This window comes from Artibeus jamaicensis, unplaced genomic scaffold (assembly GCF_021234435.1).
Source record: "Artibeus jamaicensis isolate MK-2021 breed Jamaican fruit bat unplaced genomic scaffold, CSHL_Jam_final contig_3126, whole genome shotgun sequence".
Classification (NCBI taxonomy): domain Eukaryota; kingdom Metazoa; phylum Chordata; class Mammalia; order Chiroptera; family Phyllostomidae; genus Artibeus; species Artibeus jamaicensis.
Genome location: NW_026521723.1, coordinates 9,686,078 through 9,712,987, shown reverse-complemented (window position 1 = coordinate 9,712,987; position 26,910 = coordinate 9,686,078). Strand labels below are relative to the sequence as shown.

Below are 26,910 nucleotides of genomic sequence, written 5' to 3'. Positions count from 1 at the left end.
GGGGAAGCCGCCCTCAGGGAAATGAAAAGACCTCTCCCAACACCATTTACTGCACGAAAATACCAACCCGAGACATGGCCCTGGAGAGTCAGCATCAATGAAACAAACGTAAATGCAACAGGGTGGAGGCAAAAATAATTTATTGCGAATATTTTAAAATCCTTTTCCATTAAGGTTTTCCATTATTTTCTAAAAAGTACAAATATACTAAAGTTTCCACTTGACATGTAAAAAAATAAAGAGGAAGAAGGATAATTCACCTGTTTCGCTAGTTTGAGGAACTATCCTCAAAATGAGACCCTGTGTTAAAATAAATGTATCTTCCAGTTAAATAAGAAAGTTCACATTATGCAGAGTCCTGGGTCACAGGGAGCTCAAGGCCAATCCACCAGAGACGACACTCAGACACAGCCCCCCACACAGCTGCCCCTCACTCTCACTCCCACCTAAGGCCAATCTGACTGAGACGTCAGGGTGAAGGAGCTCTCATCACCGGATGACAAAACTCTTTCTCCTGGAAAATCTCCAGCGAACAATTTCCCCAACAAAACAAATATCCTGTTCCTTCATGACAGGCGGTGCCATGTCTGCAAATGACCGATCCAGGCACTAATATCGCCCCCACCCTGCCAACGAACAGGCCTTCCGCTTCCAACAGTTTGTTGCAGAGAGTGCTCCTTCCTGTTTCATCACCATCTTCGGTGAGACCCACGGGCAGTGAGTGCGTGAGGACACTGGGTCGTCCAGGAGGGCCACTGACACCCGGCGATGCGAAGCCAATGTGCAGCCGCTGCAGCAGACAGGAGGGAGTCTTAACGATTCCCTGATGCAGGGCTGTGAGAATGCACACAGAAGAACCATCTAAAACGACAGCGGTGTGTTCAGAACTCTCGGGGGAGCATGTTGCTAAAAGAGGTGTTCAGGAGCCACAGGAACAATGAGGAGATGCAAAAATAATTTAAAACCACACATCTTATGTCTGCAGCTATAGCTAAGACAGTCACATTGGACGCTGTGCCTGCCTACAGCTGGTTACCTAAGAAATGTAGCCGCAGGTTAGGAGAGCAGACAGAGAACGATGCTGCTTTGATCCTGCAAAGTGCCCTTCTTTTCCTCGCAGGCTTGCTTAGAGGTAGATCAAACATGGTGGTGAGTGGGTGGGGGATCTCAGTGAGCCGTCTGACCTGCCGCCACCTTTCCCTGGGCTCACTCCAGCAGCACGGGTCGGCGGGATCCGGCGGAAAGACTACTCTAACACTTAAAAGAAAGTGCCCACACGTGGGTGGAAACAGCCGGTGCTTCCATAATGGCCCGCCCTGATCTCACCCTGCAAGGTCCGTCCCCCAACCCCATCACCCCTGCCCCATCTGGCTTCCTGCCTTTATCACAAGTGGGGCCAGGTCAGCTCTCGGCTGCTGTTCTGCTGGACGTCATAACTGCGCAGGCAGGAGAAAAGGGACTGTGCCCAGCCCTCTGGTCATTTCGCATCCTTCAGTGTTAATTCACAGTATTTTTTTCCTGTAAAATGGAATGAATTCTCCTCATCCCACGATTCAGGGGATCACTGCTTTCAGACACAGGCTGACCTCGACCACTTCACTCTGAAAAGAAAACACAACCAACAGGCACTAAGTTTTTTAGAACCATGCTTCTTTTAAACATTTTAAACATATATGTCTTTATTTTTATCTGTTTTGAATATACATTCATATGAAATTGGGATATTTGTAAGTTCCTAACAAATGTACTCTTTAGTACACACACACACACACACACACACACACACACACCTCTGAGTCTTTTTCAAAAGGCAAGTAGCACACTGTTTGCTCATTGGTGTTGGTGTAATTCATGGAAACATTTGATGAGGCCGATGGGTGCTGTGGACATGTTAACATTCAGCCTTTTCTCACGATCTCACTATAAAAATACCTGTAAGTTTTCAGGGGGTTCTGGAAAGGTGCACAGTATATCGTGAGAAAGTCTGATGAGGAGAACGGTGTGGAGCTGGCCTGACCCGGGGGTGCCGCCCACACAAGGACCTGGGGTCACTCCACGAGAGCCCTTCTCCCCCAGGGCCTCACAGCTGGCACTGGGGGCCGGGTGGTTCCTCCTGGTAGCGAGCACTGGACGATGCTGGAGGAGAATCCCCGACCTCGACACTGGACAGCAGTATCCAACATGCACTCCCAGTTGTGACAACTAAAAATGTCTCCAGCCCTGACTGGTGTGTCTTAGTTGATTGGACCCTATCCCTCAAAGTGAAAGGTCACCAGTTCGATTCCCAGTCAGAGCACATGCCGGGGCTGAGGGTTCAGTCCCCATCTGGGGTTTGCACAAGAGGAAGCCAACAGATGCTTCTCTCTCACACTGATGTTTCTCTCCCTCTTTTTCTCCACCCCTGCTTCCCTTCTCTCTAAAGTAAATAAATAAAATCTTTTTAAAAAATTAAAATGTCTCCAGACATTGCCAAATATCCGAGAGGGGTAAGGGGGTGCAAAGGCGCCCTCAATGAGGATGAATTCTCTTTGGCTACACTCTCCAAGCCTTCCCGGGAGTCTGTAAACAGCCAGAATGGTTTCCCTTGACACCCCAGGTGGTTCTTTCAAGGACAAAACTCACACTGGCTTCTCTGCCCACAGCCGGCTCATCATTTTACCCAAAACGTGCAAACAAGATTCACTGTTCTCACTTCCTGGACCTTTTCATCTTCTCTCTCACAGAAATCCGGCTGTGCCTTTGCTGCCTCCTGGTGTACTGACTGTTGGCAGGTGAGAAACCTGTGCAAAGTAACCAGCCCAGATCCAGAATAGCTCACGACGTCCAGAATAAGTCACTGTTTTAGGTGTTCACAACAGACTTCCCCTCCTTAGACCCAGGCCCCAATCACACATTAGGTGAGCAAGCTCAAAAACAGGGGCGGTGGAAGGCATTGATGCATTAAAAACATTTCTTCAAACTACAGGGTATCATAAGTGAACTAAGTCAGACAGGGAAGGACAAATGCTACATTGCTCTCACTTATATGTGGAATCTAAAAAATGAACATAGACAAAGAGAGCAGATTGGTGGCTGAGTGTGGGGGGTGGGTAATTCGGATGAAGGTGGTTAAAAAGGACAAACTGCCAGTTATAAGATATGTAAATACTGGGCCCCAGCTGGTGTGGCTCAGTGGATAGAGTGTCAGCCTGTGACCCAAAGAGTCACCGGTTGGATTCCCAGTCAGGGCATATGCCAGGGCTGTGGGCTGGGTCCCCAGTAGGGGGTGCGTGAGAGGCAACCACACACTGATGTTTCTCTCCCTCTCTTTCTCTCTCCCTTCCCCTCTCTCTAAAAATAAATAAATAAAATCTTTTTAAAAACAGATATATAAGTACTGGGGATGTAATGTACATGTTCACTATAGTTAACACTCCTGTACGGTACGTTTGAAAGTTGCTGAGAGGGTGGACCTAGAAAGTTCTTATTACAAGGAAAAAAACATTTTTATGTCAAAAAGAAAACAACAGATCAAAATGAAGTCCCTTTTGCTAAGTCCCACCAAGACTGACTTACTGCCTAAGTCACTTGCAATGTCAGCCTTTCTCGGGAAAAAGACTGAAAACCAACGAGTCTGGAACTTCCTGGTCAGCCAGTGAGGTCATCTGCCTGGAAATTCCCCCCCCCCTCCTTCCCTTGAGGGAAGGTAATTTTGCCTGAAATAATCCATCCTTTCAATTTCTTTGCCCTGCCCTCTTCCTGCTTATAAAAACCTTTCCTCTTGTGTAATTTCTCTGAGCAACTCTCTATTCACTGGACAGGATGCTGCCTGATTCCTGAATCACCCACTAAAGCCAATGAGCTCTCTCAGTTCACTCAGGTGAATATCCGCTCTGTACCAGCAACCCCGAGGCAGCAGGTACTAACTGCACTCACTGGGGCAACCCCTCGGTGCGTGTGCTAGTCATCGTGACGCACGCCTTAAACCTGCCCTGGGCACGCCAGCTACACCTCCATAAAACCGAGAGGCAAAGGTAAATATTTAAAAACTCCCCTCTGATTATAATAATAAGGGAAGTTTTTATTTTTATGAGGCAGCAAAATATGCCTGCAGCTGGGTGGATGAGTCACTGTAGCGCCACATCCGAACGTGGAAAGCACGCACACACTTCCCCAGGGACCGGAATCAGAGCCCAACTTAAGGTTCTGACCCTAAAGGGCAAATACATTTGGCCCCAGGGGAACCAGAGGCTGGCCTCAGGGAATTCCCGGGAAAACTGAGATTGTAAAGTTTTGGGCAGAGGGAGAAGTTACACAGTTGCTTTTCTGGGGAGAAGGTATTTGGCTGACTTCAAATTCTCTAATGGGAATACAAAACAAACAATTAAAAGAATCTCTGCTCTTTGAAGAATTGGAGCATTATCTTTGTGGAAAAGCAGTTGCCCAGCTCATCACAGGGGTGGGGACACTTGTGTCCCCAAGTCCACAGTGCGTGTGAACGTGGGGAACTGGCCTAAGAACCGCACTGGGTCTCACTCGGCCCCTCGCGGGGGCCTCTGCCTGCCCCGACCACAGCCCACAGCCTCTCTTCCCCTCCTTTGGATTTTCCCCTCAACTTGTCCCCTCCCTTGGCCTACCTGCCTCCTCTCATTTGGTCATGGTGTACCCTTCTCTTTGAGCGCAGACTGATAGTCATATTCCTGAAAATATTGAACGGCTAAAATGCATGCCCTGGGAAGGGGATGTGGGGTCACAGGAGTCCCCTGGGAAAGAAATGTCCAAGAGAAAAGCACAGTCTCCTGAGGCGCTGAAACAGTCTACCTCATGCTGACCCCTGGGGCCAGAGGCAGAGTGTGGGCCTGGGGAAACGTCTGGGTCTGAGGCTGCCCGACTGAGCCGGCCCTGGGCCGGAAAAGCAATGTGCCCTTTACCACACTCCCAACCTCAAAATTAAATCCTCTTAAACCTTTTCTCACCCTCCTCTGCCCTCCCACACCTGTGTTTGGAAAGGGCAGGTAACCACAGAATTTACAGAGAGGCCTGAGGAATTTGAGATCAGTCGCACCACTGAAGCGGGTACAGTTCCCTTCTCTCGCCCCTTTACACAAGATGAGGTCATAGGGGTTTTTTCTTTCTTTTAAAAATTCTTGTAGAAAGTGCATAATCCTTCACCCCACACATGCGTGTCATCAGCCTAGCCCACAGACACACGTTATTTATTCAGCTGCTCTGTAAGTAAACTATTCATTTATGAGACTTTCCCAATGAGCCGAATGAGCCTTCTAAATGTCATTCTTTCTATCCGCTTGCTGACTACAATTTTCTGTGTTCTCAGGCCAAGATTCATCTGCTCTCACCTCCCATCCTCAAGAAATGCGCCATCACAGGGAGTGCCTCTTCTCGCACTCACGACGAAGTCACACAAGTGCTTCATAATCTCGGTTCGCACTTCTGAGGCCAGGCTGCGGGCACCGTGCCTGGTGCTAACCACATCTTCTTCTGACTGGCCTTTTTCATTCATTCAACTAGTATTTACGACCACGAATGTGCACAGAATGTTTCTGATGGACGGTAGGTGAGAATATAAAATACCCGAGACTGTTGACATTTGGGGCTAACGAGAGCCACTGCCTCTGCAAGGGAGGACTCAGAAAGGAAAAGTGAGAAAGTAAGAGGGCAAAGCTTCAGTGCAGAGAATGGAAGGATAATGCAGAGTCGCGGCTGTTCCGCCTCCCACCTTCCCCTTTTCTAGGTCTTGGGCATAGCACGAAAAGTTGACAAGCAGGGTGTCGTCTATGCTTATTAGACAACACATCACTTTTCTTGTTCTGCTGTTAGTCTTAAAAGTGAATGAGCGAATTTATTACAATTTTCTAAGGAAAGAGATTAATTTGACTTTTATGCCCCTCTGTCAATTTGTTAATGAACTCACTGGCCTTCAGCAGGAAAAGAGTGAAGCTCCCGTAGGGAGATAATCCTTCAGTGATTTAACTCTACTGTTTATCTCAAATTCTTTACCACTTACTTCTCTTGCAAAACCATGGTGTTTCCATGAAGGTTGCATTCATATCTCAGAGAAACTGAGCCTTGGGTTCCAGACCCAAAGAGAGAATAAAGACCCAATAAAGAGAGAATCGCAATAAGGCGTGTAAAAATCCTCTTGCTGGTGAGGGGTCTTGCCTTTGATTTGTAAAAAGTGCAACATCCATGAAGCACAATAAAGTAAAGCACAACAGAATGAGCTGGACCTGAACTAATAATATGACGAAGTGAAAAATGGGGCTTAGCATGTAAGTGAACTACAACAAGAAAACATTCAGCAATCCTCATCTTTATAGTTGAGTTATTTTTTCCAGCATTGTCCCCCAACTGTGCAGCCTGATCATGGGGGGCAGGGACTGTATCACCTTCACAGGAAACATCACCCGCACGGAAATCAACCAGAACCCGCTGTCCCCAGTCTGTCTCACTTGCTCACCAGCACAACTCTGCCTTCTTGACTTGCTCGACTTACCATCCAGCAAGAGGGACTCTGGATCAAGCTCCAGAGTCTCACAACCAGACAGCTTCTGATCATGGAAATCCTGTAGCAAAATGCCCAGCACCAATTCCTCGCTCATCATGTATTTCATAAAATTGTTATCTTCCGATGGAACCCCAAACTGCAGATGGTAGGTTATGGTGGCATTTTCTCCTCTGAAGGCCAAACTAAACAGAGACAGTCAAACACAACAAGATCACATTGCAACTCCGGATTGGTTTTAGCAACAACATTTTTTATTAGTTCTGTGTGCTCTCCCAAGTACCAAATAGCAAAGGGTGTGCTGCCTGGCAGAATCCCATTGGTCTAGCACAAAAGGTTCAGGGGGTCCTCACCCACTCCTCCCTCCTCCAACGCATTCCCTACAGGAGCCCACTGAGAGGCCAGTGAAGGGAGAGATGGGACCCAGCTATCGTCAAGGTGGATCCAAGCGCCGGCACCTCGTCTGCCCCAACACCAGCCTTTCTTTGACCTGCCCCTGCCTCCTGCCAAGGCAGACCAGGGAAGTCCTGTTCTCTTCCGCGTTCCCTTCTCCACATTCTCACACTACATCCATTCCCCGCCCCGATAAGTGGGGGTCAGTCAACCCTTCTGATTAATTATTAATTATTAATTATTAATAAAATTATTAACTGCGGGTCAGTAGACAGTTAACAATTTTTTATTTTTTTAATTTATTGGTTTCAGAGAGAGAGGAGAGGAGACAACAGACAGATGCACAGAAAAACAGACACCGATTTGTTGTCCCACTTATTGATGCATTCATTGGTTGATTCTTATATGTGCAGTGACCAGGAATTGAACATACAACATCCTTGGTGTATAAGAATGATGCTCTAAACAGCTCAGCTACCCACCCAGGGCCCTCGTGATTGTTTAAAGTAGCGTCCAAAGCTCTCTGCCGTCAGAGGTGCAGAACTCCTGGGCTCCCACCCTCCGCCCTGTCGTATCAGCAGCAAATCATACGTCCCCGGTTTGTTCCCTGAGAAACTCATTCCGTCCCATTTCCACTCCCAAGGCCGCCGGCCTCACAGCTCTCAGGAAGGACACCTGAAGAAGAGGAGTGTTCATCTTCCTAGAAAATATCTTCCCCGTTTCCAAAGTAATAATAAAAAAATCATAGAACTATTCTCGGTTGAGTAGCGTATATCATTTGTTAAATGGTACATCAACATTTAGGTTTTCCAAAATTATCTTATTACTTTCAAAACAGACCCAAATGAAGAGCAGGCAATAAAATTATTAAGAGATGGCCAAATCTGAAACTCACACCCCAGGGCAAGTTTTATAGACACACTAGTCCCAGTAGTGAACACAGACCTTCTCAAGGACAGGCAAAGGGCTCCCTCTTGTGGCCAGAGGTTGCAAATGATAAGGTCCATGGATGGACCTAGAGGGCATTATGCTAAGTGAAGTCAAATCAGAGAAACAACACAAATACCATGTGATTTCAGATATGGGGAGTCTAAAGAACAAAATGAACAAAACTGAAACAGACTGACACAGACACCAGACAGATGGAAGGGAGTTTAGGGGCGGGATGAAGAAGTACAAATCGGCAGTTATAAAACAGTTACAGGATCTAAAGTGCAGCACAGGGGACACGGTCGGCAATATTTAGTAACTATGTGGGGGGTCAGAGTGCGAGAAACTGCAGGGACAGCACGTCATAAAATATATGGCCGCCTAACTACTATGCTGTACAGCTGAAACTAAAACAAATTAATATTGAACATAAACTGTAACTGAAAAGTAAAGTTTAAAAGACGAAAGAAGTCACCAGAAGCTAACATGCGCATAGCGATCCACGAAGGAGGAGGCCCCGTGCTGCCGAGTCAACCTGCCGCTGCCTGCGTGTCCCCCCCCCAAGCCGGCTGCCACCCGCTTCACACGCCCCCCATCCCAGGACTATCCACACAGTGGATAGTGTGTGGCGACGGAGGGGACGTCAATGTGATACAAAGGCCTTGGACTGTCGCTTTCCAGGGATCTCTTAGGGATGGTAGATAATAATGTTCAGGTAAATTTTGTCCTAACAAACAAAAGGACAATCAAACGACTCTTCTGTATGTGTATACGCAAAAATATTAAAGATCAAGAGGAAACTTAAAAAGAAAAAATATGTGTTCATGCTATCCATGTATAGTACATAAAGTATACATGGTAAATACATGTGTAGAAGTCCCACCCAACTGTTGATGTCCTTCATTTTGTAGAAGGGCGTGCGTTCACTGTGAGTATGGAATTGATCGGCACGCACAGTGTCCGGCGACAGGAGGGCGGTGGTGGGGAACAGAAGGCAGACTTCCCCTGTAATATGTATCTTTATATCTTTAATATTGGACAGGGACTCTGGTATTACTTGCGTCCCTCGAAACCGTAAGCGGATGCACGCCTTCCATCGCTTACACCACATCACTGGCTGAGCTGCAGTTCCATTTCCACCCTTAGCTCGCGGGAGCGCCCCCTGTGGACAGGAATGGTGTGCCTGCGACTGGCTTTTCCTCCCTCCCGTGTGACTTTATGGAGTCATCTAATTAACCTGGGCTTCATTTTTCTCCTTTGTGACATAAGAGAGGTGGGCTAGTTGGTGTCCACAGGCCCTCCCAGCACCGACACTTGACAAGTCTATCCCTTTGAGCTTTGAGACCTGGGAAGTCCTTCTAGGCAGACGGTGGTGCCCCTTTCCAGATCCTCCAGGGTCTTACCTGAAGTTTGTTTCCACCGAAGTAAAGTAACGGCTCAGGGACGGTGATGAGCTGTACACATCTACCAGCTGAAACAAACAAGAACAAGTGAAACAAACACACGCATTACTGCTGGGTTTTACTGGGTGTCGCCTGACAAAGCAAAACCTCTCCCGGACCACGGGGAGTGCATGCCAGCTGGAAAAGGACTTATCCAGGGACTCTGGGTCAAAAAAGAACAAAGAAATGGGCCTAGCACCAAGCAAAAGTCAAGTTCACGCTCACTTAAAAAATCTCGTTTTATAAGGATCATATGACGGGGCTGAGGTATCAGCTTCTCTTATGTATTGCACAGGTCGTGGCCTTAACAATGAGGGGGGTCAGCAGCCTGAGCCCACACAGAGCCGAGGACATGGGCAGGAGAGAACAGCGCAGTGGCTTGGAAGACCCAGAACAGGCCACTCAGCTCTTCTCTCCTTTCTCCAGAGCTTCACTGTAAGAAGAAACACCCATTTTAAGCCACAGGTAGGGTACTCTCCCCTGGAAAATGGGACCAAGTGGGAACAGCGTATAATCGCAGAGACAGTGGAGTTCTTATTTTATGGTCAAATGTGCAGACTGAGCTAGAGCCCAGTGAGCTGATGCCCAGAGCACAGAGGCTAGTCAGAAAACAGCTTCCAGAATAAGAGAGCTATACCTCCCCTAGGTTATCAGAGGCACCATGCTTAACCCTTGCATCAGGCACACGCACACAGTTAATGGGATGACTTTAGCAGAGCAATGGCCCCACTGGAAGAGAACACTGGCATGGTATTATGAGATATGAGAGGGGCAAGGAAACCGTGTTCATGAAAGCAAGTCAGTAAAGCAAAGGAGAGGACACAGTGTTCCAACATCCACTCCCATTTACCTTCTGTATCCAGAAACTGTAGGAAACTGTCCTAACTGGAAGGGGGGGGGCTCTCAACTGACAATAAGGCAGTGACATTTCCAAGCTCCTTATTTCTGTTGGGAAGCTGGGCACCAGGAGTCTCTTTCACTTCACTGCACCTTACTTTCATCATCCACAAATCATTTTTTAAATTTTGTACAAGGTTCTTTATATGAATCTTTATATGCACCTGTAAGTACACAGGAGAGCGCGGTGACTCCCACCAGCCAGAGAGAAAGCAGCTCAGAGGCCCAGGCAGCACTGCCAGGCCCTTCCCCACCCCACAGCCACCACGAGCCACAGAGACCCATGGCATCTGCTCAAGTCCAGCTCTGTGCGAGAGATGCGGGTCTGAGGTGCATAATTAACATCCATTTCGCTTTAACATCGAGAGTCCAGAGTGTAACAAGTGACGTGTGGTTGCTGATTTGTTTCATTTCTGCTCATCCAATACAAAACCCCTCGGTTAAAAAGCAACCAAGAGGGAAGCAGCAAGGGGCTCTTCACTCTGCAACTTGCTCTGGAAGCAGCTGGAAGGAAAGGAGGAAAAGGGAGCTGCAGAAAAGACATGAACGAGGGAAAGGAAGAGGAGAGACGGGAATAATCTTCCCGGAGTGCAGACTCCAGTGACCCAGGCAGCGGTCGCTGCTAGGCACTTGGGCACTGGGAATGGACTCGGCCTGACCAGGGTGGAATCGCCTCCTCCCGGAGCTTCGGCAGGAACCAGACGGAGGTCGAACAGAGGGCTCACCCCATCCGACCTACCACTGCAAACAAGAGTGCGATGGACAGCAGGCTGGCCTTGCTCAGATTTTCTTATCAAACCCTTTTGGGTCTGGCTGTGCACCGCCCCGTCTTTGACAGGATGAGCAGACTTCCCCAGACACCCTTCATGGTCCCGCTGCAGAGCACCCATATCTCACAGAGGGTGCATTCTCCTGAATTTCCCACTCTGTAAATCACGCCATGTTCACCCGTAGGGCCACCCAACCAAGAGCCCAGAATCACGGTCTCCCTCACTCCCACACCAACTAGCCATTAATCTGGTTGAGTGAGAAGACCTCTTAAATCTCACTTGAATCTTCTTCTTCCCCCTGATATTGCCCTAATTCAAGGCTCCCTCATTTGCCATCTGAACTACTACAACACCTTCTAAATACACTCTACCTCTAGTGTTTTTTCACCATTGAAATGAAAGTTGACCATATCAACCTGCAGATTAAAATAGCTTAATGCTTTCCCAAAGAGTAGGAAAACCTTCAGGACCTGACCCTCCCTTCCTGTTCAGCCTCACCTCTGCAAGTCCCCACCACACAGCATGTGGAATCCATAGTACACCGCTGAGCAGACTCCCACCCAGAGCCTCACTTCCTCCAGGAAGCCTTCCAAGCCTCCATCCCCACCTCAGGGCATCCCCACCTCTGTGGTTGCAAAACACATACATTTTGCAAAACACATATGTTTGCAAAACAAAATGCATTCTCAACAATAGAATATATCACACCATCTTATTCTATATCTATTTAATCCCTTTCTCTACTTGGGCTGTGAGCCCCTACTAACGGCACAGAATTTGAGGCCCTGGCACTTGGCATGCTGTCTCGCACAGGATAGATCCTCAACGAAACTATAAATTAAATCAAATTTAAGAGCAGAGTGAAACAGAACACCGCCCTCCCTCCAGGATGCATTTAACTGGAGACCAGCAGAGGGCTCTGCTCTCTGGCTTTGCATGAGAGAAAATCCATTTGTGAGTATCTATTTCTGCCCAAACCCAAGCTTGAAACTACTTAGTCTGTAGCTCTATGCCAACCGTTGTAACAGAGTTCATATTTGCCTATGTTAGGAACTCAGTAAACAGTGTGTAAGGTCCATTACCCTCTTCTGGAGCAGGTGAGGCAACTCCTCTTCAGTAACACACTCCTCTGGAATCTTCAATGTGACCAAGAACGTTTTGTTTGAGGATAACTCAGGTATTTCATTTTCATCTTCATCGATGTAAGTTACTAAAGAGAGTGGAAGACGGAAATAAAAGGTAAACATAGGCACAAAATAATAAACTTATTTTACTTTAAAAAGAAACAAAATAAAACCAACCATTCAAACAAACAAAATGATGGGCACTCATCAAGAACAAAGGCTGGCAAGAGAAAGCAAGTATGAACAGAAATGCTTTCTCCTCTTGGAAAAAACAAATAAACACAGGGTCTTGCCTCCATCATGATAACAACTTTACCCATTTCCTGCCCTAAGGGGTCTCAGACTCCACTGAATATAGATGGGGGAGGGGCCAGGGGGATGGAGTGAGAAGAATACAAATTTTTGTGTTAAACTGGACCTGCAGCTTAGCTCTGTATACAGGTGTCAAGTCAGGTGCTGGGGGACAGTCAGGGCTGGAGGGGCAAACAATGGGGGGCGGGGGGCAGGGAGTGGGCGCAATGAATCATCATCCACCAGACAGAAGGGGACTTGCATGTGAGCATGTGAGCCCATGTCTTGAAACCTCCCAGGAAGACTCGGGATGGGCATGAAGTCATCACCCGAGAGTCTGTCTCACAGGAGGAATGATGACACAGTCTGTTTGCAGAAGGGAAGCCAAACAGCCCTGAGAGCCCCACACTGCAGCACCCACACTCCTGGGACAATGTGTTCTGTGTGGCTGCTTGTGCTCCACTGACTGAGCTCATTGGTTTGTATGCAGTAGAGCTGAAGGAAAAACACACAAGTCAGGAGCCAGGCGCTGGAAGCTGGCCCGCCAGGTCCTAATTACACACCTCGCTTCTCTCAGCCTCCCCAGCTGAGCTCACGCACAGACCACCTCTCTGGCCTGAGAAAAGGTGTGGGTGGGCAGACCCAGGTGTTCGAGTGCCCGTAGACTTTCTGTCCAATCCCAGGCTTTAAACTTCGAAAAGAACATAGTGGAATCAATTCTGCGTTTCTGTTAGAAGGGCAGGTGGAAAGAAGTAAAAATTCTGGCACCTATTCCCCAGTGAAGTCTGGAAATGGGAAGGCTGAGGAGCAAAGGTGGAGACTGGCAGCTGGGGAGGCCCCGCCGCTGGAGGCTGGCCCGGCCGGCCTCTGGGAACTTCGGTCTCGGAAGGGTCCCCACCGTTCCCTGAGAAGTGTGGCTCACTGTGCCGCAGCTCTGTACAAACAACGTGTTATGCTGACATCTCCTTTCCTTTTGAAAGCCTGGAATTTTAGTTTGTACCAGGCACAGGCTGCCTAGGTGACCCGCCCCTATAAAACCTGGGCACTGAGTCTCTCTCTGATGAACTTCCCTCGAGGAAAGATTTCACCCACGGTTGACACAACTCACTCACTGCCCGAGGAACTGTGTGTGCTATGGGACTGCTGGGAGCCTGCGCCTGATTTCTCCTGGATTTCCTCTTTATATTCTTCCTCTATGAACAATGACAGTCATTTCTACCGCTCGGTGGGGTCCTGTGAGCCCTCCCACAACCACTGAATCTAGCAATAATCTTGGGGACCAAAAAACACACGGAATTCTCCCTGCATCCTTATTTGTTGTAAGTCATTACATTATGTTGCCTAACAATAGCAGAAAACTGGCAAAGTATAGGAAATTGCACCAAAGCAAGATATTAACAATTCTTTAATCAAAAGGTTTCCCCCCAAAATTTTGTATTATATAGTTGAGGTCTTAATGAAAAGGTTATTTGTATCCTGCTTTGTTGTTTGTCTTCATTTTTTGTTGTTGTTAACATATCAAAAGCCATTCCCCGTGTGTTTGAAATTCCTTGAAAAGATTATTTTAATGGATGCATAATGTTCATAACTAGCTTGCTCATTTCCTTAAATCTTTTAGTGTTTTCAGATTTCACTGCTATAAATAATGCTGCAGTGGGTATCTTTGAGCCCTACGTCCACTGCATACATTTCCAAAGTAGATGTCAGTGCCCGGAAAAGGAAAAGGAAGCCAGAGCGTGGATACCAAGTTCACATGACTGCTGACCTCAAGGGCCCTGAGAAGAGATGCCAAGTTTGAAAAGAAACCTCCAGTAGTAGTTTCAATGACATATACTCAACTCGGATTATTGAGTAATGACTCTGTCCCAAGACATGGCCAAATAATTGTGTTTGTTCAAATAAACAACAATAACCATGGGTTTATCTAGTCAGCTAAGGTTGTAATGAGACCTCAGCTGGGCAGCATTTTCCATGTAGAGAAAATGTGTTTTAAAAAAAGAAGCTTGAAACATGTAAAATACATTGCAGGCATTGCAAGCCTACAAAATCAGCTCTTTGAAGAGCTAGAATATCGGAAATGAGGCAGAAGGGGGAGGCCTTAAATGCCGATGTCTAATGAGGCACTGGAGATTGCACGATGTCTCCCAGGAAGGAGTAGAGGTAAGTCTGGTGGTGACGGATGGGATGAAGGGGAACCAGGAGAGAGTGGAGGCAGAGAGGCCCAGAGGTGCAAAATTGGGGGAGGTTTTGATGGACAACAGTAGGAAGTACAAGGAAGGAAGGAAGGGAGTGAGGGAAGGAGAAAGAGGGAGAGGGAGGGAGGGAGAGAAAGCCAAGGATAGTGGAAACAGAGCTGACTTCAAAGGTAGTCAGACTTAGTTTGAATCCCAGCCCAGCTATTTATCAGCCATGTGATCTGAGCAAATCACTTAAATGAACTCTGAAGCTGTTTCCGCAACAGAAACGGCAATACCAACATTGTAAGTGATGATGAATTTGAGAACCAACATCTATAAAGTATGTGGCAGGGCGCCATGCAGTAACTGGGTAGTCACAATGAAAGTTGCCATGAAAACACGACCAAGGAATGACGGGTAAAACTTGGTCATTACCTACATATATGGAAGAGGAGAAGAAATAAAAAATGTTCCAGAGTATCAAGCCTGGGGAACAGGAAGAGTGATGGCCACTATGGAAAGCGTTATGTGCAGACACTCTTATAACACTTGTAGATATTACCTCATGTAATGCTCACATCAACCCTGTAAGTTAAATATTAATGTTTTCATTTTAAAATAAAGATACTGAGACTTAGAGAAAAGGCATAAGTTGTTCAGGTCAGTTGAGCTACTCAGTAGTAAGGTTGAGTACATTTGTAGACTCGGGTTTAGAATCATTTATATTTTACCAGTGTGGAAACTGAGGTCAAGTAAGTTGCAAAATTTACCTGAATTCACACAACTGGCTGGTGGCAGGGCTGGAATAAACCTGGTCTCATGATTCACTGTGAAACTACAAAGGGTCAGCTCGGTGGGAAAGAGGACACGTGTGAATTGTTGTTTCACATGCATAACGATGGACACGGTGATAGTTATTTTCAGGTAGAGATGTCTGGCCAAATGTAAGACTGAAACTCAGGAAAAGTGTGTGGACGTAGACCTAGGCGTCGCCTCCAAGAGGAGATGGCTATTAACGCAGGAGCAAATGAGCTCCTAAAGGGAAGAGTCAAAAATACAAAAGATAGGACAGCTGAATAGAAGCTTCATGCACCACATGTGAAGGTCAAAAGCAGAAACAGCAGGAGACCTAAATAAAGTCTGGGCATTCTGAGTACATCACAGTTAACAGAGCTGAAGGCTGCGAATAGATCAGGGGATGGAAAAGGGGCCAATCATTGGGTTTCAGGATCAAGCAATTGCCCATGAACTTGGGAAAAACAATTTGGGACCAATGGACACAAGTGGTTTAGGAATGCACAGGAGGCAAGATCCAAATGCAGATCTCTCTAGAAGCTTGCCAGTGCAAGAAAAGAAAGAGAAAAAAATGCCTAAATAAAGTGGCAAGATTCTGATGAAAGACTGCTTTGAAGGAGAGACGGTGCTAGCACATCTGAAGAGGCCCAAGGTAAGAAGAGTCTGAAGATGCCTGGAGAGAGGAATCTGTCTGAAGGTGCACAAGTCAGAACAAGCTGGTGAACCTCCGTGGGGAGCCCAGGAGAAGTGGTCAGTCTTGGGAAGGCGGCAAAACATATGCAACTTGAAAGGAAAAAGGAACAGGTGAACATGCAAAGAAATTTCATCGGACTGGGCCTGCAGAGTTGCTATTATGTTCCTGCTCCCACGGACCTTGGTAACTCAGAGCGTGCCAAGTCTGTCTGCCAAGGATTTTTCCATGAGTCACCCAACACCGGGGAGCCTTGACCCTATCTGTCTGCCAAGACCTGTCATATTATAAAATGGAGCTTTTTTCCCCAACTCACAGGCAAATAAATCCATTCAATACACCAACACTTGGGAAGTGCCCGCTTACATCTTACTACTAGAGCATCTTCTCATGGAAAAGCCTGTGCGTTAGAGAGCAAAGGGATTCCTAGACTTGAAATCACATTTCTGAGCATCCATTTACTTGTTACAGTTTGATTTTTATAACACTTAAAATATTTCGCCCAAACCAAAGAAGGTTTCATTAGTAGGATGCTACTCAGCATCTCTCTCCTCCCTGGTTGGGGCAAATTAGTTAACAAAACAGAACCCTTGAGGATACTTAACTGATTCTCCAAATTAACCAGAAAGGAGATCACTTAGAAAGAGGAAGCCTTTTTCTACCTTTAGTCTTCACACCGAGGAACTGATCACTCCTCTGCTAATGAAATTCTCTATTTAAAATGACGTCATTGTGGACTGTGAGCCTGTGAGTGCACCAGCTTCTCCTTCACAGTCTGTGCACAGCCTGGCTCAGCACCTTAAACTGAGCCACAACCCTGAGTTTGCTATCACTCCAATGGCATGCCACAGGCAGGGTGGCAGGAGGGCCCGCCCCACATGCAGGCAATAAGGGGTGCTCAGTTTGCAGAGAAAACAATAAAACCAACCACAGGTGGCTCTGCTTGCATTCTTAACAACGTCAGTGACAAGACGCACCTCCCAGCTGGGCGCCTCGCCCTGGGTACTCCATTGTCTCTTCCCTGGCTAGTTACCCTTTGCATTCTGGGATGCATGTGCTGTCCCATTCTGGGTCCATTCCAGCTCCAAAGTTGGAGCTCCTCTGCAACCAAGCCTCAGTCTGAGAACTACAGAGCCCCGACACATGAGATGGAGGAGTGGAGAGGAAGGGAAGGAAGAGGCGAAAGGCAAATGTAGTCCTGAGGAAGTAGATCACTTCTCAGTGAACCCAGACAGCCACAGGTACAACCCTTGGCACTCCCAGCATGCCCCTGTCCCACACGGCAGCATCTTCCACACAGTGCCTAGAAATTCCACAAATATTTGATTCCTATCAGTGGGCTTGGTAATTGGGCGACAGCTGATTATCACAGACTGACATCCCAGAAGCACCTCCAGAGCTGCTGTGGGTCAGAAGAGACTGTCCCAGCAGGCAGCCCTGCTGCTGCCCCATCTGTCTCTGCTGCACCCCACCCCCGCCTGTCCTGGCTCTCCCACAGGCCCGAACCCCTGAGGGCGGAGGTGCCAAATAAAATAAAAGTATTCCCCTGATTTAAAACAAAAGTAAAAGTTTGGGGCTTTTCCTTTCCTTCCACCATCTCCTTCAAGTCGAAACTCGAGCTAGTTGTCCACCAGCCTAGCATCGTTTTCCCCATGGCCCTCAGCAATACTGACGTGTAAAAACAGTTGGAGCATATGATACTCTTATTAAACAAGAAGCCAGAGAAAAAGAAGAAAGAGATGCAAAAGCAGAAGAAGAGTTCAACCACGAGAAACATCATCCTGTGCAAACCCAGAGACTGAAGATTATGGAATACCATAAGAGAGAAAGGCAGACAGAGCAGCAGGAAAAAATTCCTGTGTCCAACCTGATGAATCAAGCAAGACTCGAAGTCCCCAGAGTGAGAGATGACCTTATTATACACCTACTAAATGAAGCAAAACAGAGACTTGGCAAGGAGGTAAAAGATACAACCAGGTACCAAGTGCTGCTGAATGGACCGGTCCTCCAGGGTATGTACCAGTCATTGGAGCCCCAGATGACTGTTTGTTGCTGGGAACAGGATTTCCTGCTGGTAAAGGCTGCAGTGCAAAAAGCTATCCCTATGTGCAAAACACCCACCAAAAAAGATGCTGATGTCCAAATTGATCAGGAGGCCTACCTGCCTGAGAAGATAGCTGGTAGAGTTGAGATCTATAACGAGGATTGTAAAATAAAGGTTTCCAACACCCCAGAAAGCCGGCTAGATCTCACAGCTCAGCAGATGATGTCAGACGTACAGGGAACCTTGTCTGGTGTAAATGCCGCGAAGTTTTTGGACTAAGCCTTTGGGAGGCAGTTTATGTACTGCTATGATGTGGAAGTTTCTGCTATCTGAAGAGTCCGGATTATCTATAAAGCTTCCTCTTTGCTGTGCTAATATTCTGTATTTATCAATAGATATCCTTCTGTACTAATGCCTCTGGCCTAATTGTTAACAATGGGAGAAGGTTTCATTCTACATGATCGGGAAACCTACCTCTAGCTAATCTAGAAGTAACACAACTTTTAGCTGCTTCTGTATCATGAAGGTGAAGACATTAGGTGGTGATTGCACAGACTTCACCCAGTCTGCTCTTCCTCTGCTTCCAGTTACTATTCTCGAGGCTACGTGTACGGTGCTCTCTGCCACTGAGTCCCTGCTCTTTAGGCTGAACATACATGTGGCGCATGGGTTCCTTCCAGCAGTAGTAGCTCCACTGTTACCTGTTTGGGCCTAGAAGGCTCCTTACCTATAAATGTAATATGAAATCCAAGCCCTGGCTGGTGTAGCTCAGTGGATTGAGCACGGGCCTGTGAACCAGAGGATCACGGTTCGATTCCCAGTCAGGGCACATGCCTGGGTTGCAGGCAGGTTCCCTGCAGGCCAGTTCCCTGCAGGGGATGCACTAGAGGCAACCATACATTGATGTTTCTCTCCCTCTCTCCTTCCCCTCTAAAGATAAATAAATAAAATCTAAAAAAAAATTAAAAAAAATAAATGTAATATGAAATCCAAGCCATAATGCTTTATTTATAAAAACAAAAGGTTTGTGTGAAAAATAGTAGGACAAAATAAATTAAAATAAAAAAAATTTTAAAGTAAAAGCTTTAAAATCTCTCTTATAGCATTAACTTTTTAATAAGACAATTTTCTAACCAAACAGAAAATGATGTTTGCACTACAGTTCTTCTCCGCGTATCACCCTATGGACCTTGATGTTCCCTGAGAAACTGCTGAGGGAAATGGAACGCCTTCCTCGGCAGACTGCTCTTTGCAGACTGAAGGGGCAGGATAACCTTCGATAATGGAGGACAGCTCTTGAGTCTAGTGCTTTAGAATCCTGGATATTAAAGCACCTAGGTCTGTTGCACATCTTTTGTCATAGGCCCCAGATGCCAACAGGCACATCCGTCAACTTTCAGGCTGGCACCCACCAGCTGTGACAGAACAAGACTGTGTGACTCAGCTACAGTTTCCACATCCCCGCGTGGGAGTTGAAGGGAAGAGGGAGTATCAATGCTCACGCAAAAACTACAGTCCTCAGCATGATGGGGAGGCTTGGCAACTCTGATTAACTTCTCCCCACCTCAAAACCGGCCTGTGGCCTCAAAGAATCACCCATCCCACCTCAACAGCATCCTAAGGAAGTAAACACGGGGCCTGCCAGAGAAACTCACATGCTGCCAGCGTGAGGTTGGCACATGTTATCAGTGCTTTCCTGTTCCTTTGGGGCCGTAACACTTAGAGAGCAGCTGAAGGCATTGGGAGGAGGAGGAGGAACAGGAGGTGCAGGGCAAATGCAGCTCCTGAGGAAAAGTCCCAGGCCCCCCTCTGGAGAGACTCAGGAGCGCCCCTTCCCGCTCTCACTGTGTGCCCGGGTCTGCTGCGCAGTCTGACTCCGCCCGATACTGTCGAGACTTACCCCCAAGATCACCCCAGCTCCAGAAGAGCCCCCGCCATAATCACTCCCACATACACACAAAAGCAGTTTTCTTCCTTCCTGTTTTGAAATTGAAATGATTGCCCACTGGAGGGTGCTATTTTTATGCATCATAAAAACCTTAATATTGATAATCATAAAAAATTGATAACAACCTAAAGGGTTTTAAAATGATGGGGTCATTTTAAAATGACCACATGAGGTCATTAGAAATGGAGATTTTAGACTTATTGCAGCGATCATTTCACTAATACAAATACTGAATCATGTCACACACCTGAAACTAATAGTGTTATATCTCACTGATACCTCAATTTAAACAAAAGTTTTTTAAGATGTTGACAAATAATTTTTAATAAATTTGCAAAATGATCTCAAAATAACTAAAATCTTACAAAATAAGGAGGCCACAAGACTACAAAAACATCTAAACCCAAATTATTTTTAAAATGCAAGTAGCATAAAGAAAATATAACAGAAAACTAATAATATGAATGAATTTTATGAGTAGCTTAACATGAAGTTCTTATATTCATAGTAACTAATTTTTAAATGAGATGTTTGTAAAATATATAGTTAGCATCATATTAAGTCTTTGTTTTGTACATATATACAACATAAATATAATAAACAGTTATTTCCAAAATAAGTTCGAATAATAACAACTTACAGGTATACAATTATACAAAGTTTTTAAAACTTTCAAGTATATTATTCATTATTGAATAACGACAATTATTAATTCATTATTGAAAGTATGACAATTACTTTCACCAAATAAACTATAAGAAAAAAGTCAAACAAGAAGGTTTAAATATATAAAAAATATAAATTAATGTTTAAATAAGTGAAATACTTAGAAATCTTCAGGATCCAATGGGCAGAGTTTAAAGTAAAACAATGGTGCTCCTACTACTTCAGGGGCTTAAAAAATGAACAACGAATAAGAATCATATATTTCTCCCACCCGTATAACATACTCCAAACCAGTTTTAAACTCAAATTATAAATATCAAAATATCAGTGAGTACATCTACCAGTGCAGTGCGAATCATAAAGCATTAAACAAGTTGTCTTAAAAAGCATCGGTTTAGACACGTCTAAGTCCTCTTACCTTTCATAAGACACAAGCTTATGGTGATCATTATAATGAGACCTATGAAAATGGAGAGGATAGCCATCCACAGTTTACACTTTCCAAACAATTTCCTATTGCAGGAGCTCCAAGGGCTTTTCTGCTTAGCCTGAAAAGCAGAGGGAGACAGTGAGGCGGACATTTGGTTTCAACAAGCACGTTTGAGTACTTAGCATGGGCAGTGACACAGAAGTGAAGGCCGCAGGATCCTGACCTCAAGGGACGACATTTTACCGAGTCACGTTTACAAACAGGTAGAAAGGAACTTCATAAAAGTTAGCATGAAAATGGCCTAGGGATTCACAGGTGGGGGGAAAAGCAGGATTTTGAAGGTTAGGCAGAGGGAAGTATTCCAAACCCAGGAAAGAGCACCCTTGGTGTTGATTCATGATGGAAATGGCCAAGAGACTCATGGGATTGATTTTCGGGTTTCAGGAGCAAGTAAGGAGAGTGAAGATTAGAAAGAGTGGAAGGCTGGTGCGTGTTTGAGAGGGTTTTGAATGTTGCCAGAGCAGTTTGGACTTAACTGGTGTGTACTGGGAACCTGATGAAGGTTCTGAAACACAAAATCTGAATTAAAGATGCAGAGAAAGGCATTGAGTAGTTTAGAGCGACTTAGCCTCGAGAAAAAGCTAAGAAGCTCCTGTGGCGACCCCGACTCTACGTAACAAAGGCCTGGGAAGGGAAGGGAGAGGCACCAGAAAATAAGCTGTAATGGGCCTAGTGATTCACAGTGTGGGGTCAAATAAAATAATCATGGCCAACACCGTTTCACTTCATCCTAACAGCCCTGCAGGGAGGCTTTAGACCATTTAAAAGATGCAGCTCAGAAGCAGTGACCTGGACTGACCCCTGCTGTGTGCCACTGTGAAGCTGGGGCGCTCTCTGTCTTGTCCTCAGCCTCTCTGTGTCACTGTGCAGAGCTCCAGGCTATGAACAAGGCTGGTGGCCACGGGGCTGCCTCCACTCCCAGCATGACCGCCTGCTCCTAAATGTCCCCGGCCCTTCTCCTGCTTCCCACTGGGCCACTAGGTAATTTCCACATGGACACCATGGGAAATAATGGTATGTGAAGGGGGAAAGTGTGTTTCTGTATCAGAATTCCAATCCCACTTATACCACTTAAAGTCAGGGTGACCATCAGCAAGCTCCTAACACTCCCGGTCCCAGTGCCCTCAACTGTAAACACAAATAATAAATGTAGCTCACCAGGATGTTGTAAAAACTAGAGATCACGTATGTGAAGTACTTGCTAAACAAATATCAGGACCTCGACAAATGGGCGCAATCATTACTAAGTGTTCACCTGTCCCACAAAGCAACTGCAGGCCCTTCCAGATGCTCGCTCTCAAATTAACTGACAGCTTGCTCGGTTTTTCTCCCATCATGATTCTGGGGGTGGCCATCAGAAAACCGTCTGTCCCGTTTGAACTGTGCACAGTTCAGACATTCTCAGTGAGAGGTTCCTAAGCCTGGCTGCAATTGGAAGCACCTGAAGAGTAATTTAAACTACAGAGACCAGGGTCCTGCCAGGACCTAGAGGGCCAGATCGTAGGGAGGTGGGGGCAGGTGCCAGTTTATAATTTTAAACTTCCCCAAGTAAATCAACTGCTTTTACCAGGGTTGAGACCTCTGGTCTGAGGCCTTCTCACTCTTCAGGGGCAGGTCAAATCTGTCCTTTTGTGGAGGCCTCCCCACCACGGCACCCGTGGAGAGATGTCCCACCACGGACGTTGTCCACACATCTGCCGCTGCCTTGTCTGGTTTCATGTTCAAATACAGACACTGGCCTTGTCTCCTTAGCTAAAGCGAAAGCATATCAAGGGAAGGGTGGTTCTCAAACCTCCCCATTCTTACATCCCACTCTTGTGAACCATACAGATAACAGGCAGTTACTAAAGTGCTGCTGAGTGACAGAGGGCTCCAACAATTTTAAGAATGTACTCGAAACCGGATCATGGAGACACACTGCCCCCCTCACTGGCTGCTTCATCCTCTTTTGCCCAAATTTTAGGTCATGACGAGAAGCCACAGGCAGGTAGGTTCTTCTGGAAGGTGACTTAGAGTTTTTTGCAAACTGCATCTTACATTCCATGATTACAGTAAGGGACTCAAGAATTTGTGTGGCTTTCCAAATACAGGACAAAGGTCCTTCAACAATGGCAGGACTGCCTATCTCTTAGATACAAAAAGCTTTTCTTCCCTTTGGCTGAATCAGGGACAGATATGGCATAGATCTGGGACAATTTTCTTAGCAGCAGGGAACTCTGTACTTTAAAATCTCCCTTGTGGGACTGAATCCACTTGATCCAAGCACAAAAGCCAGTTGATTCTTGTCCTAAATTCTAAACAACTCATTGAACCTGAATCTTGTGTTTGTGCTACCCAATGTTTAAAAACTCTACATTAGTTGATTTTTCAATTTAAAATACACTTCAACTTATTCTACGGAACCAAAGAGAAAGATCAACACATTAGATAAGGGTTTTTTCCTCTTTGTAACCTTTTTAAAAAGTGTTTCCCATTCAAGCATTTCTAAAATGCTTTTCAAAAGTTCATGAACCCTTCACCTTCACGCCATTCAGTCACTCAACCCAAGTTTCCTATTCAGTGACATACAAAGCAAATGCACAAGGAACTCTAGGATACTTATGTATACCTGACTCAAGAGGAAGTAATTAGAACATGAAAGAGCAATCTATACCAGGCAGGTACTAAACAACTGTAAAATACTGATGTCCTACATGTGCTTGGCATTTTCTTCCACCCCACTGTTTTCATCAAGACACAGCCAGGCCTCACAGAGACTAACCACAGTACATTCCACCACGAGACAGCGGGGAAAATACAGACCTTCACACCTTGCCCTGGGACACATCTTCTAGCGGTGATGCTGTCACCAGGATCTCTGGCTTCAGTCCCAAACCGTGAAGTCTTTGGGGTGCCTTGGGTCTATCTCACATGAGGCAGTATTTCCAGTTTGCATCCCTACGCACTTCATGGAGGACTGATATAGCAAGCCACAGTGGTGGCCACTTGCACAAGAATTGGACCACCTTCCTCCAACTTTCGGTGGTTCATCTGTCATTCCAATATAAGGTACCACGGTACTCTCCAGGGTACCTGTAGGTCTACAAAAGCAGACTTCACAATATTCCCAGGAGTCAATGTGGAAGCAAAAATCAATGCTTTCACCACTGGAATTTCCTGCTTATTCCCAGAAGGAACAGTTAAGCAGCCAAAGGGTGGGAGAGGAGGAGTGGAGTTAGAAATAGCAGGATGGAGCCATGTACCTGGGGAGTTCCATGTACCCAGTACAACTGAAGCCAGCCTCAGAGGTTAATCACAAGCTACAAGGCTGCGTATTCCAAGTCTCTGCTGTTTTACAAGCATTTGATGAGGATGAATAATGCTCCCGTCACTGCTACGGCTTAGAGAAAGGAGTTCAGCCAAAACATTACCAAAGACTTCCTTAAAGACCAAGTTGAGGCTGAAGCAAATGAGACGCAGCCTGGTTCTTTGGGACTAAAACTTTTAAATTATTTCTCTTCATAATGTCCCCCCCCAATCCTTGTTGTTCTTGCTGCCGTTTCCCCCCTTGCCATCTCTCTTGCTGTGAAATCGAGTGGCCACACCGGTTAAAGACATCAAGTGTGTGTTTAGCAGGTGTGCGCCAGGCTGGGGGTGGCGGACGGTGGGCGAGAGGCGCGCGGTGGGAGGGAGCAGCGAGGTAGTAAGACGGACGCCAACAGATTCTGAAGACGAGGAGAAGATACTGTCTATCACTAGTTCTCTCTACTCGATAAAGAAAAAACCTAAATTAAAAGATACAGGACTTTTTTCAAATCACCTCCTCCTCTAGGGATTCTCCCTCGGAAGAGAGCAGCCACGCACCTCCTAGGTAGGATTCGTCCAGTCCCACGGGGGCCGAGGGCCGAGAGGGGCCCGGGGCGGCTCCGGCTGCAGGCGTTGCGGAGTCGCTCCGCGGAGAACCACCCGGCGCGCACCACTCGAACGCAGCGTCCGCGGCGGCGCCGAGAGAACCGGCTGGAAACCCGACACCGCGGGTGTCAGGCTCGGGTCTTGGCGGGGAGCCCCGATCCGAGTGCGCTCGGACGGCGCAGCCGGCGCCAAGAGACCTTACCTGGGCTGGACTTCGCTCCTCGGCCGGGAAGGGGACGATCTGGACGGCTCCATTGAGAGGCGTCCGCTCGTCCGGCTGCCTCTGCACCTCCGAGAGCTCCAGCTCGTCTCCCGGCGAGGGGGGCCTGGCTCCTTCCATGGACAGCAGGCCAGGACGAAACGGGCCGCGGGGAAACCGGCAGCACACACCCGAGGGTGCAAAGTCCAGAGCTGCCTCCGGGGCGGCGCGCTCTCCACCCCGGGCGGTGGGACAGGGGGCAGGAGGGGGCGGGGGGAGACCTCGGGCTGCGGGCGGGGCCGTGGGCTCGGAGCAGAGCAGAGGAGGGCTGTTTTTCTGGTTTGTTCAGGGCGCTGCCTGCATTGCCGGTCCCTGTGCTTGCTGATAGGAAGCCGAAGCCGAGCCTTGGGCTGGCTGGCTGGAGGTCTGTGGCGCGGATGGCCTGGCCCTGCCGTGCCGCGGAAGGAAGTCGGCATTCCACCGCCAGGAGCGGTCTGCTTCTGGGACTTGACCCAGCTTTCGCTGCCTAGCAAAAGTTCGTTCCTTTAATGAACAAATAACTATGAAGCAGCTTTTGCTGCCGGCAAAGGTCCTGAGCATATGAAGATGAGTAGTAATACACAAGAACACGCTCCTGCCTTTTACAAGTCCATGGGGCCGGCAGAGACCGGGTCCATGGTGGAAGGGACAGCTGGCCCTGGAGCCAGACCGCCCAAGTGACTTCCCTCTCACAGGGCTCCTCACTCTGAGACCTTGGGCGTCAGTTCCCTGGTCTGGAAAGTTAGCATAATATTACTGCCCACCTAATGGAGTTGTTGCCAGGGTTCAAGGAGTTGATGGATGTCAGTGAAACAAACACTCACAACAACGACTGACACATAGTGAATATTCATAAGTGCTGTATATTACTTTCTACATTTGTGAAGAGGAGTAACAGCCCCCACCACCACATACATGCCCCTACACACCCTGGGGGGAGAGTATACACACCCACACACGATCCATAGTTCACAACTTCTGGCGTCAGGAGCCTGCAATCATGTTTGCTAAGTTGGGTATGTACTGCTTCTGTCCAGCTCCTGTTCAGAGCAGGCTTGCTTCCCTGCTTCCCACCCCTGCCCCCAACACACACACACTGAGAGCAGCTTGAGGTGTGGACAGGACGTGTATAAACGAGCTCCACTTCGGAAGACCTTGACTTGTGGCACCCTCACTGCCTGTTCAGACACTGCCTGGATATTAGGTCTCTAGCTGTCTAGTACCTGCTCCCAGATCCTCTGGACCTCGGACTCCATCTGCCTGCTGATTGCAGTCACTCAGCTGCCGGCTTGCCCTGACTTCTGCTTTCTCTGCTTTTTCTATATTAGAGGCAGATCCTGCAGGAATCGACTACATTCTCCGCTGGAAATTTTTGTGTAATGGAAGAGCAGGGTTAAAGAAACCAAGAAGGGGCACTGAGGCACCTAAGGAGTAGGCAGCACCAGCAGAAAGCCATCATCACCCTGAGGACCACTGAGGAGGGCCCTGCTGATAGAATCTGTAGTCACAAAAGTTGCCACCACTGTCAGAACTACAGCCCAGCAGAGAGAACTAAATATTCTCATCTCTCTCCTAAACTGCCAGTCTGCTGCCTGAGATTTCTACTAGAAACTGGGGATTT

The 26,910-nt window shown here is 47.1% G+C and overlaps 1 protein-coding gene and 1 pseudogene across 1 annotated transcript; one reads left to right on the top strand and one right to left on the bottom strand.

The window, feature by feature from the left end:
• Window positions 1-123: 123 nt before the first annotated feature.
• Window positions 124-25,466, bottom strand: CUNH3orf52 (chromosome unknown C3orf52 homolog). The gene is made up of 6 exons (XM_037144302.2): window positions 25,254-25,466; window positions 21,089-21,218; window positions 12,017-12,144; window positions 9,229-9,296; window positions 6,494-6,687; window positions 124-1,601 (listed from the first exon to the last, which is right to left on the bottom strand). Exons 1-6 carry the CDS (start codon window positions 25,389-25,391, stop codon window positions 1,597-1,599), a joined length of 663 nt encoding a protein of 220 aa, XP_037000197.2. The 5' UTR covers window positions 25,392-25,466; the 3' UTR covers window positions 124-1,596.
• Window positions 17,665-18,335, top strand: LOC119048639 (V-type proton ATPase subunit E 1-like; annotated as a pseudogene).
• Window positions 25,467-26,910: the final 1,444 nt, after the last annotated feature.